The sequence below is a fragment of the Morus notabilis genome, unplaced genomic scaffold, assembly GCF_000414095.1.
Source record: "Morus notabilis unplaced genomic scaffold, ASM41409v2 Scaffold1300, whole genome shotgun sequence".
Taxonomy (NCBI): domain Eukaryota; kingdom Viridiplantae; phylum Streptophyta; class Magnoliopsida; order Rosales; family Moraceae; genus Morus; species Morus notabilis.
The window spans coordinates 219,130-229,548 of NW_010362109.1; the positions used below are offsets into that span (position 1 = coordinate 219,130).

At 40.7% G+C, this 10,419-nt stretch overlaps 2 protein-coding genes across 3 annotated transcripts in view; one reads left to right on the plus strand and one right to left on the minus strand.

Annotated features, from left to right (window-relative positions):
* LOC21394425 (probable protein phosphatase 2C 26) overlaps positions 1-3,830 on the plus strand; it is an 8,331-nt gene extending 4,501 nt beyond the window's left edge. The window contains exons 10-11 of one of the 2 annotated variants that reach the window (XM_024167577.1): positions 3,350-3,398; positions 3,491-3,830. In XM_024167577.1, the coding sequence (XP_024023345.1) occupies positions 3,350-3,398; positions 3,491-3,543 (102 nt within the window). In that variant the 3' untranslated portion in view covers positions 3,544-3,830. The remainder of the gene's footprint in view (positions 1-3,349; positions 3,399-3,490) is intronic. The other variant, XM_010101152.2, reaches the window with a different exon arrangement.
* Positions 3,831-4,384: 554 nt separating this feature from the next.
* LOC21394426 (mitoferrin) lies at positions 4,385-6,882 on the minus strand. Its single transcript, XM_010101153.2, has 2 exons — positions 5,738-6,882; positions 4,385-4,843 (listed from the first exon to the last, which is right to left on the minus strand). Exons 1-2 carry the CDS (start codon positions 6,509-6,511, stop codon positions 4,631-4,633), a joined length of 987 nt encoding a protein of 328 aa, XP_010099455.1. The 5' UTR covers positions 6,512-6,882; the 3' UTR covers positions 4,385-4,630.
* Positions 6,883-10,419: the final 3,537 nt, after the last annotated feature.

Here is a 10,419-nt window from a genome sequence, read left to right on the forward strand (position 1 = left end):
AACGATAGCGTGCACAACGAGGGCCCTCTTTCCACCCGAGAAAGCGCGTCAGCAGCCTTATTCTCTATGCCTGGCCTGTATTGGATGTCAAAGTCATATCCCAACAGTTTAGTAACCCACTTTTGGTGCTCAGTACTAATCAGTCGCTGCTCCAACAGAAACTTCAAACTCTGTTGGTCGGTGCGAACGACAAAACGCCTTCCAAGCAAATATGGTCGCCATTTCTGCACTGCCAAGACAATTGCCATCAACTCGCGCTCGTAAATTGAACGTGCCCTGCCTCGAGGAGACAAAACATGGCTGTAAAAGGCAATTGGACGACCATTTTGCATCAACACAGCCCCTAGGCCATAGCCGGAGGCATCCGTCTCAACCACAAATGGCTGAGAAAAATCCGGTAAGGCCAACACCGGAACCGTAGTCATGGCCTTCTTCAATGCCACAAATGACTCCTCGGCCTCTTGATTCCACCCAAACTGATCTTTCTTGAGTTGCGTAGTCAAAGGACCAGCCACCGTCCCATAATTCTTGACGAACTTACGATAATAGCCAGTAAGACCCAAGAAACCCCTCAACTCCCGCAGTGTCTTGGGAGTTGGCCAATTCAGCATAGCTTCGATCTTCCTCTCATCAGCTGCCACCCCCTCGGCTGAAATAATATGCCCGAGATACTCCAGTGACGATTGGCCAAAACAACACTTTTTATTATTAACTCTCAAACTATGCTGCCATAGTAACTAAAAAACCCGAAACAAGTGTTCCACGTGCTCTCCCAAAGTCGCACTATAAATCAAGATGTCATCAAAAAACACCAACACAAACTTCCTTAGGAAACACTTAAACACCTCATTCATTAAGGCCTGAAAAGTGGCCGGCGCGTTTGTCAAACCAAACGGCATTACCAAAAATTCATAGTGCCCTTCGTGGGTTCTAAACGCTGTTTTTGGTATATCCTCGGCGCGCACCCTAATTTGGTGATACCCCGAACGAAGGTCCAACTTGGAAAAGATCTTTGCCCTATGCAACTCATCTAACAACTCATCTATTACCGGAATAGGGAAGCGGTCAGGGACAGTCGTGCAATTCAAAGCCCTATAATCCACACAAAAACGCCAACTCCCGTCCTTTTTCTTAACCAAAAGTACCGGACTCGAGTACGGGCTGGAACTCGGTTGAATGATGCCCGCTTGTAACATTTCGTTAACCAAGTGCCCAATCTCATCCTTCTGCACCTGTGGATAGCGATACGGCCGCACCCTAATCGGTGTCGTGCCCTCTTGAAGTACAATCGCATGATCACGAGCCCGAGTCGGTGGTAATCCCTGCGGCTTCTCAAAAATAGCCGCAAACTGCCGCAACACTTGTGAGATCTCCTCTGGCATTTCCGTTTGCTTCCCCTCTTCGGCGACATGTACACATCCCAACTCTACTAAGATCCCCTCTCCTGCCTTCTTGATTGTTTTTAGCATAGACTTTAAAGAGACCAAAGTCCTACTAAGACTGGAATCCCCCTGTAATGTCACCGTTGACTCACCCACCTTAAACTTCATTGTTAATGTCTGCCAATTAACAGTCATATTGCCAAGGGAGCCCAACCATTGCATGCCTAGTATGACGTCCGAACTCCCAAGCTCAAGGGGTAAAAAGTCTTCCACCACTTCCACCCCTTGCAACCCCAACACCAATCCCCTGCAAATCCCACTCCCCTTCACAGCCTTTCCTGTTCCCATAATCACCCCATACTCTTGGGTTGTAACTAATGGCAGGTCTAACCTCCTCACCAATTCCATGGAGATAAAATTGTGGGTGGCTCCCGAATCGATAAGCACAACCACCTCCTGACTCCCCACTAATCCTCGTATCTTCATGGTTTTTGGAGTAGTGATTCCCACCACTGAATTCAAAGAGAGTTCCACCACCTCCTCCTCATTCACTACTGTAATTTCTTCCTGTTCAATTTGACTAACTTCCTCTTCCTCTTCTAAAATTAAAATCTGTAATTCCTTATTCTTACAAACATGTCCAAAATAATATTTCTCATCACATTTAAAGCAGAGTCCTTTTTCACGTCTTTTCTGAATTTCGGACTCAGAAAATTGCCTAACAAAAGGCTTACCTGATGGTTGAAACGACTTGTCGTTTTGTGAAGGGCCAAACGACTTGTCGTTTGACATGGCTGATTTGAGCACGTTTGTCGGTTGGCTTCGAAAGGCCTGATTATACGGCTGTTGTCGTACCCACTGGTTGGACGTCGTTCCTTTAGCTCCTCTTAAAGCAAAATTTCGATCCTCCACTCTCTGCGCCAGCTCGAGGATGCGATTCAACCCGCTCGGCTGAAGCAGGGGAATTTCCGCCCTAATCTCCAGCTTCAGACCGTTGATGAAGTTTCCTTCGAGGATCGCCGTGGGAATCTCCGTCAAAGGTGCGGCCAGCATCTCGAAATCCCATATATACGCGCGCACTGTTCCCTCTTGCCGGAGAGCAAGGAATTTCTCGCAGTTCGAGCCCTCCTGTGACGGTCGGAAACGGTCGAGCAACAGCCTTTTGAATTCCAACCAATCGTGAATGGGCCGGCGCCCGTCCGTCCACTAGAACCAAGCCAGAGCCTCGCCATCGAGACTAATGGCTGGCGCCCCTAGGTTCCTAGCCTCCCTAAATTCCGAATCTTCTCCTCCTTGTTTTTGCAACAACGAATCCAATTTTCCCAAAATCAATGCCACATTCTTCTCCAATGCAGGAATCTTCTGCAAATCATCCTTAACTTCTTCCATCTCCTTCGCAATTCCCTCCCAAACCGAACTCAACTGTTCCTCCACGGTACCAAGTCTTTCCTCCAATTTTCTGGCGGCCATCACAGATTACGCAAGATCGACGCTCTGATACCAATTTGATACGAGATCACCAACAAATCACCGGTAAGAATGCAATTACTCAAATATTATTCAATTATCTACTATCGGAAAGATTCAATTAGGAACTTTCCACACACTCTACACACATACAGAGGTTTTCGAGAGACCTCAACTCTCCAATTTCCTCACAATACAATTGTCTAACTAACTCCTCTCTTTATTTTCTAACTATATATCCACGGATACTACCATAGACCGCCTCCTTACAAAATTCCCCTTCTACCCCTGCCTTTTATTTCTCCTCACGTAAGTAAAGTGCACCGGTGGCCTATCAAATTCCCCTTTTGTTTTATTAGTCACTGTTTTCGGTGTCTAATTTTTTTCTTTCTTCAAAAAATGTGGGCGAAAACCCATCATATTATTTGTCGAAACTAACCTTTTCGATTTCATGGCTGCGAAAATTTCATGTTTATAATCTGGTACTTAATTGCTTTCAGGGTTTTGATGTTCCTTGGTGGAAGAAAATTCTTGGGAGGAAACTTACAGGCATGGTTATCTTTCGTCTTTCATGATAATGATACCTCATTAATGAAACATCTCACCCTGAATTTTCGTTTCTTTTCTTTTCTTTTCCACAGGTGGAAAACTCGATGACATTACCGTGATTGTTGGTCAAGTCGTAAGTTCTTGAAACATTGTTGTTTCGAAAGAAAGTTGAGAGAACCATGTGCAGTTGCCACAACTTACGGAATCACTTTTTCAAGAAGCTCTGATACAGTTTAATTCGTTCTCTGTAACTATTCTAGTCTATAGCTATGGTGTAGAGAAAAACATCGGCTTATTTGAACATCGATTGGAAACTTACTTTTGTTTGGTTGTCTGATTGATGGTCTTATTACCTTTACCCCTTCAGGTATATATACATTATTCAAGCACAAGTAGATAAGGTTCTCACGTTTCTCCTAATTATTTGGTGTTTATGAAGCGGACATCTTTCCACAACTCGCCTAGTCTACATCAAAGTAACTTGCATTTTGAACAGCATAGCACAAAGTCGCAAAGATTGAAGTTAAGAGGTGAAAAAATTCACATCACGTTCCCTTGTATCAATTTAATGGATTTAAAATAGTTAATGATATTCCAAAGACACAGGAGAAGGCAATAATAGCCACAACAATTTGGGACCTAAAAAAATCCATATCACAAAATGATCTTAAAGAAGGGGAAAACGCTCGAGGGTACCGATCAAATTTAGGAACCATATCATTAACCAATAAAGACAGGACCAATCAATCAATGTGTATAAAAAAGATTTACTACCAACAACTAAAACGAAACCTCTTTCAGGTGCTTATTTGACCATACACTAAGCAAGGCAAAAAAGGATCAACTATAATCCTCAGAAAAAAAAAAGAAGAGGATAAATTAAACCAAAAACAAATGCATACCGTTACAAACTAACAGCCCGTTTAGTTGGAGGATTCGTTCTCTGATTCGAATCATGATTCATGATTCGCTACAGTATTTTCTCTCATAAAAAATACACGTAAATAAAAAATGGTTCTAATCCATGAATCAAACGGGCTCTAAATTTAAGCCTCAGCATCTAATTTGACTAGCACCGTTTACTCAAATGTATGAAAATTGCTTTGCTTGTTTGCCCTGCTTAGTAGTCCCTCGTGTGAAGGGACATCTATGGTTTTTTTCAAAATTACAGAGGTATCTGTAATCTGTAATGCCAAGACAAGAATTCTCTTTTGCATCTTCAAAATTATTATTCAGGTTGAGCCACTACTAGATCTACTGTTCAAATCTTGAAAGAAAGATTTCGCGGCTTCATATGTAGACCAGCAGATTGCAGCAGCTGGAGCATGAAAAAGCATCCTTGGAGTCCATCCCCTCACCAACCCTTTGTAACCATCCTTTTCCACTATTGTCTTTATAACATCTCTGATTGAATCACTTTTGAATCTATCACAACCACACACACCCTGTACAGGCAATGAATGTTTAAGTAACACGTACACAAAACAATATAATCTTTTTTCCATAGATTCATCACTGAGAACATCCAAAAACAATTCCAAGTTGCTAACAAATTTAGGAGGTCATCGTGATTTGGGGTCTAGAAAGTTCTATTGGTGGTTTTACTCTCCTGACTTTCTTATAACTGGTGTTACATAACTGAAGGTCAAGCTATCAAGGTTACAGAATCAGCACAAAAGCTGCAGGCGTTCTTTGATTGCCAACTGCATAGTCATACAGTCAATGATTCTTATATAGTTTTCAAGTGGGATATTGTTATTGTGTTCTCCACCTAGGTCTATATCTCTACAATTTCTTTCAATAAACTCTCCTCCTACCAAGAATGTTACTCCCAGAAAAACATAGATATAGATATACAAGTGAAGCTATCGTTTTAAAATAAGAACATACAAAGGAAGTTAAAAGACAAACCATAATACAAGTCAAATCAACTTCATAAGGTGGAACAAGGTAAATCCTATACTCATCAATCTCATCTGATGCTTGTAAGTTTAATTTTTTTTTAAAATACGCTCTAATAGCTAGTTATAAGCAATACCAGTGCAAAATTCATTCACAACTACTTGCTTCTTCAATCCACTAGATGTCACCGTTCACTTCGCTGATTCGAGTTTGTAATTCGAGTTGAGATGTGATTTTATGTGAGCTTTTTACTGTAGCAAAAAAGTTAGATGTGACTATTTCTGAAAACTTTTTACTGTAGTAAAACTCAAATTCTAAACTCGAATCGGTGAAGTGAACGGGCCTAGATTTTCATTGTTAAATTGGGAATCCAAAGCCAAATGATAAAAGTACAAACACAGTACGTGCATAAACAAGCAACAAAATCCGAAATTCACCTGACACTGCAACTGAGTCTTAACCACGTCGAGCGGCGTAGTCACCGCCGCAGCCAATGATCCGGCGGCAGCCCCGGCCGTTGCGTGCACGACCAATCGCTCATCGCTAGCGCTCTCCGGCGAGACCCCCGTCAATGCCCGCTTGGCGGCCTCGTAGGTGGCAAAATGGACGGCGGTGAACGGCGCGTTCATGAGCACCGTCGTCCTGTACGAGGCGTAGAAAGCCCTAAACCCGTCCTCCCTCAGAACCCTACTAACGCAATCCCAGACCCCCTTGTAGGGGCTGTTGGCCAATTGAAGCCTCTGCTTGACCATGTCCATGGGCGTGAACACGGCGTCGCTGGCGACGGTGGCGAAAACCCCCGAGGCGGCGTGGGCGCCGGAGTTGTTAGGGTTTCCGCCGGAGAGGGACTTCTTGCAGAACTCGTAGACGGAGAAGTAGACGGCGTGGGCCGGGCCGGCACCGAGGCCCATGGCGCCAATGCCGCGGTAGAGTCCCATTGGGCCCTCGGATTTAAGGATGGAACGGAAGGCGTGGCGGACGCCGACGGAGCGGATGGGGCAGGAGCCGAGGGCCTGCATGTGGGTCTTGACGGTATCGACGGGGAACATGGCCATGTGTTCGACAGAGCCGGCGATGGAGCCGGCAATCATGAACTGCCAGAAGTGGAGGCCGTCGTGCGGCGCCACAGTGATCTCAGGGTGGAAGTCCGGCAACTGCGGCACCGGTCGGAAGTCCGTGTTCTGGAACTTGGGCGACGCGTCGGTGGCCATCGGAGAAAGCTACGTCTTTGGGATTGGGGTCTCCGAAAAGATGGGATTTGGTGAGAGTTGGTGAGGAAGATTGGGAATTTGGGGTTTTGGAATTGGATTGGAGGGGAATGATGGGTTTTCGCCATAAACTTTGCATCCTGGAGAAAAGGAGATATATATTTATATATATATATATAATTTAAATAGTTATAGAAGACTGGACTGAACGTGAGAGAGAGAATTTAACTTGCAGGCACAGTTCAACAATAACGCGAAGGGTATAGTTTTTGGATTTTGACTAATCTTTGCGGCTCCTCAAGTTGGGGATTTAGGGTTCTGTATTCTGGACATTTATTTATTAATTAATTTATTTTATTGTTCGGGTCAGAGAGAGGAGCATTTCCTTTTTTTTTTTTGAAAAAAAAATCACAGATAAGAAATTGAGATTTTATTTTTTAAAGGAACAATTGAGAAATTGAAAAAAAGGTTTTTTTTTTTTTTTTTTTTTTTTTTTTTCATGTTTGAATGAAAATTAGAAAAAAAAAAGGTGAGGCCAATTTGGAAGAAATATAAGAGCTATTGCAATAAAAAAAATCATTGTTTTATTTGTAATAAAAAAAAATGAGCTTTACTTAAATTATTTTAAAGAAAAATAAAATGTTGAAGCGGTATGTCATTTTTAGGTAAACAAAACAACAAAATGAGCTTTACTTAAATTATTTTAAAGAAAAATAAAAGTTTGAAGCGGTATGTCGTTTTCAGGTAAACAAAACAACAAAACTTTTTTTTTTTTTTTTTTTTTTAATTTTTTTTAACAAAACACGTCAATGTAGTTTACTAACAAAAAAAAAAAAAATGATTTGTCGTTTTTATTTATGAATGAGATGTCGTATTGGTTGTGGTTTTGAAAGGAAGTGACGTTTTATACTATATGAATGAGATGGCGTATTGAATGTGGCCCCGTTTGGGAGAAAGAAAGGAGAGTAGAAAGGATGGAGAGAGTTAGAGATATGAGGAATACGCCTGTAAGTCAGCCGGGTAGGATCGGCCTTAGGTTTGAAATTGGTCCGAGCCGTAATGTGTGGGCTGAGAAAGATTTGGGCTGCAACACTTCTTTAAGCCAACAAACCCGTAACCCTTCGGATTACCTCGGGTAGGTTCGGGGTGACCGGGTTGGTCGGATTGAGCCTTCACGTTGGGGTTCTTGCAATTAAGCCCATTATCATTGGCCAGAGAAAACGTTGAGATTGGGGGCCTTCACATTGGGGTTCTTACAATTAAGCCCATTATCATTAGCCAGAGAAAATGTTAGGATTGGGGGCCTTCATGTTGGAATTAGACTTGGTCAAAGAAAACGTTGGAATTGGGCCAAAGAAAACGTTGGAATTGGGCTGATTTCTTTCCTTGTGCTGATAAATTCGGCCGGGTAGGGGCAATATTGGGTTCTTTGATCTGCCCCGTGACCCTACGCGTACTTTGCGGGTTGGGCATTATTGCTACCGCAAAAAAAAAAAAAATCTCACTATTTTCAAGTAGGTAGGGTTGGCTCAGGCGGGTTTGTCGGGTTCGGTTTGAATTCTTACACCCCTAATGAGGAAGAGGATTATATTAATTCTCTATATTATTAAGTAGGGAGAGTTGAAATGATGTATAATGATTGTTTATTTAATCACTGTATTGTCTATTTTATTGTTTGATAATAATTATTTTTGATACGTAAAATAGATTTTAGTTTAAAATTTAAGATATTTGATGAATCCTTCTATTAGTGGAAGGATTCAAATTAATACTCCCAAAGGGAAGCCTCTCCCTCTATCTCTCATCCCTCCCCTCTTATCCGTCCAACTAAATAATTGAATTGTCCTCTCCCTCCCTCCATCTTCACCTCCTATCAAACACACTAACAGAAACTAATGTCGCTTACACAGATTGCCCATCTTTGTTTTTAGGGGTGACAATTCGTGTTGTCGTATCGTGTTCGTGCTATGTTGATCCCCTCAGTTGACACAGTAAGGCCTGGCACGAACACGACCCATTTATTATTCGTGTCGAAATACAAAACCTAAACATGACCTGTATATTGAAGGGTCGACACGACACGACTAACCCGTTTATTAAACAGGTCATAAACGTGTCGTGTCAACTTGTGTTTTACCTGCCAACCCATTTATAAAATGAGTAATAAATAAGTCGTGTTAACTTATTCTGAACCTATTTTTCAACTTGTTTCTCAACCTGACCAGCAATAAAACATGTTTCTCAACATGTTTGAACTTAAAGATTTGTTTCTTAACCTATTTAACATGCTCAAGAGACATTAAATAATCTAAGTTCAAAATTAAAACAAACACATAAAAACTCTCTCACAAATTAGAAGATAAACATATATTATTAATCATTAAACAGTTAAATAATTTGCACTTGGCCTTCAATTTTTTATCCGAACCCAAAGAAAGATGAACAAAGTGACTCCAAACTTTTAAGGTCAGCTTTCTCTTTCTTTTCAGGAGTTGCTTGCCTTGAGTTTCGGTATTAAAACTTGATCCATCAATCTCTTCAACATAAACGTCCACACTTTGAGGCTTAATGGATTCAAGATCAATTTTTATTGTGTTAAATTAATCTAAAAAAAGAAAACATTAGTTCAATTTAACACATTTCACATATGTAACTAAAAAAATGTTGTTATTTTAGATGAAAAACCCAGTCCAAAATACAAGTAAAAAATGTTTCCGACGGCAATTTTCATTCAAAAAACTAACAAAATCACAGATCAAGAGTCATCATAGACTATGAGGAGGATTTGGTCTTGCCCATAAGATGATTTCTCTGTTTTTTCTTTCTTTTTTATTTAAAACTTTTTCCTGTCTATCTTTCTTTCTTTTCTCCTTTTTTTTTTTTTAATTTTTGGCTAAAAGAAATCCAATAACTTGCTAACTGCAATGGAGGTTTTCGTTTCAATGTTAAAGCTGCAACAAAAGTTTTTTTATGACAAACGCTACTATTTCTTTGCTTTGCCTGTAGTAATTTTGGTTTGATGGAGGTTTTGATTACGCTGGAAAAGAGGGAGTGCGAGAGGAAAAAAGAACTATTTTTCCTTCCATTAGTAAATACAATTATTTTTTTTCCTAATCTTTTACTTATATAACATACTGATTGAAAGTATTTTAGGTAATGGATGTTGGCTCTTCCATTCGATTTGGTATATTATAGGCACAGTAAAGATTTTTAGATCAAAAGTTATGACCGTTTTCAATCACAATTGTCTGATTTTTTTTCCTCTCAAACTGATAAAAACAAGTGAATTTTAGCCCAAAAAACTGGGTTGGCGGGCTAGATCCCAACACGATTGTAGAGCTCAAAAAGAGTTTCAATTTGGTATATTATAGGCCTAGTAACGATTTCTAGATCAAAAGTTATGGTCATTTTCAGTCACAGTTCTCCGATTTTTTTCCTCCAAAACAAATGAAAACAAAAGAATTTTGGCCCAAAGAATTGAGTTGACGGGCTTCGGCAGGCCATGATTGTACATCTCAAAAAGAGCTTTGATTTGGTATAGTATAGGCCCAGTAACGATTTCTAGATCAAAAGTTATGGTCGTTTTCAGTCACAGTTCTCCGATTTTTTTCCACTGAAAGTGACGAAAACAAGTGAATTTTGGCCCGAAAAATTGAGTTAGCGGGCTATGCCCGGCCATGATTGTACAGCTTGAAAAGAGCTTTCATTTTGCATATTATTGGCCTAGTATTGATTTCTAGATCAAAAGTTATGGCCGTTTTAAGTCACAGTTCTCCGAATTTTTTTCCCCCGAAACTGATGAAAACAAGTGAATTTTGGCCTGAAAAATTGGGTCCGCGGGCTGCGTCCTGCGACGATTGTAGAGCTCAAAAAGAGTTTCAATTTTGTATAATATAGGCCCAGTAACGATT

Excerpts from the sequence above, each read along its gene's own strand:
- LOC21394426 (XM_010101153.2), bottom strand. The coding sequence starts at position 6,511 with ATGGCCACCGACGCGTCGCCCAAGTTCCAGAACACGGACTTCCGACCG. Across the intron at positions 4,844-5,737 it reads AGACTCAGTTGCAGTGTCAG|GGTGTGTGTGGTTGTGATAG; the intron begins GTGAATTTCGGA and ends TTGCCTGTACAG.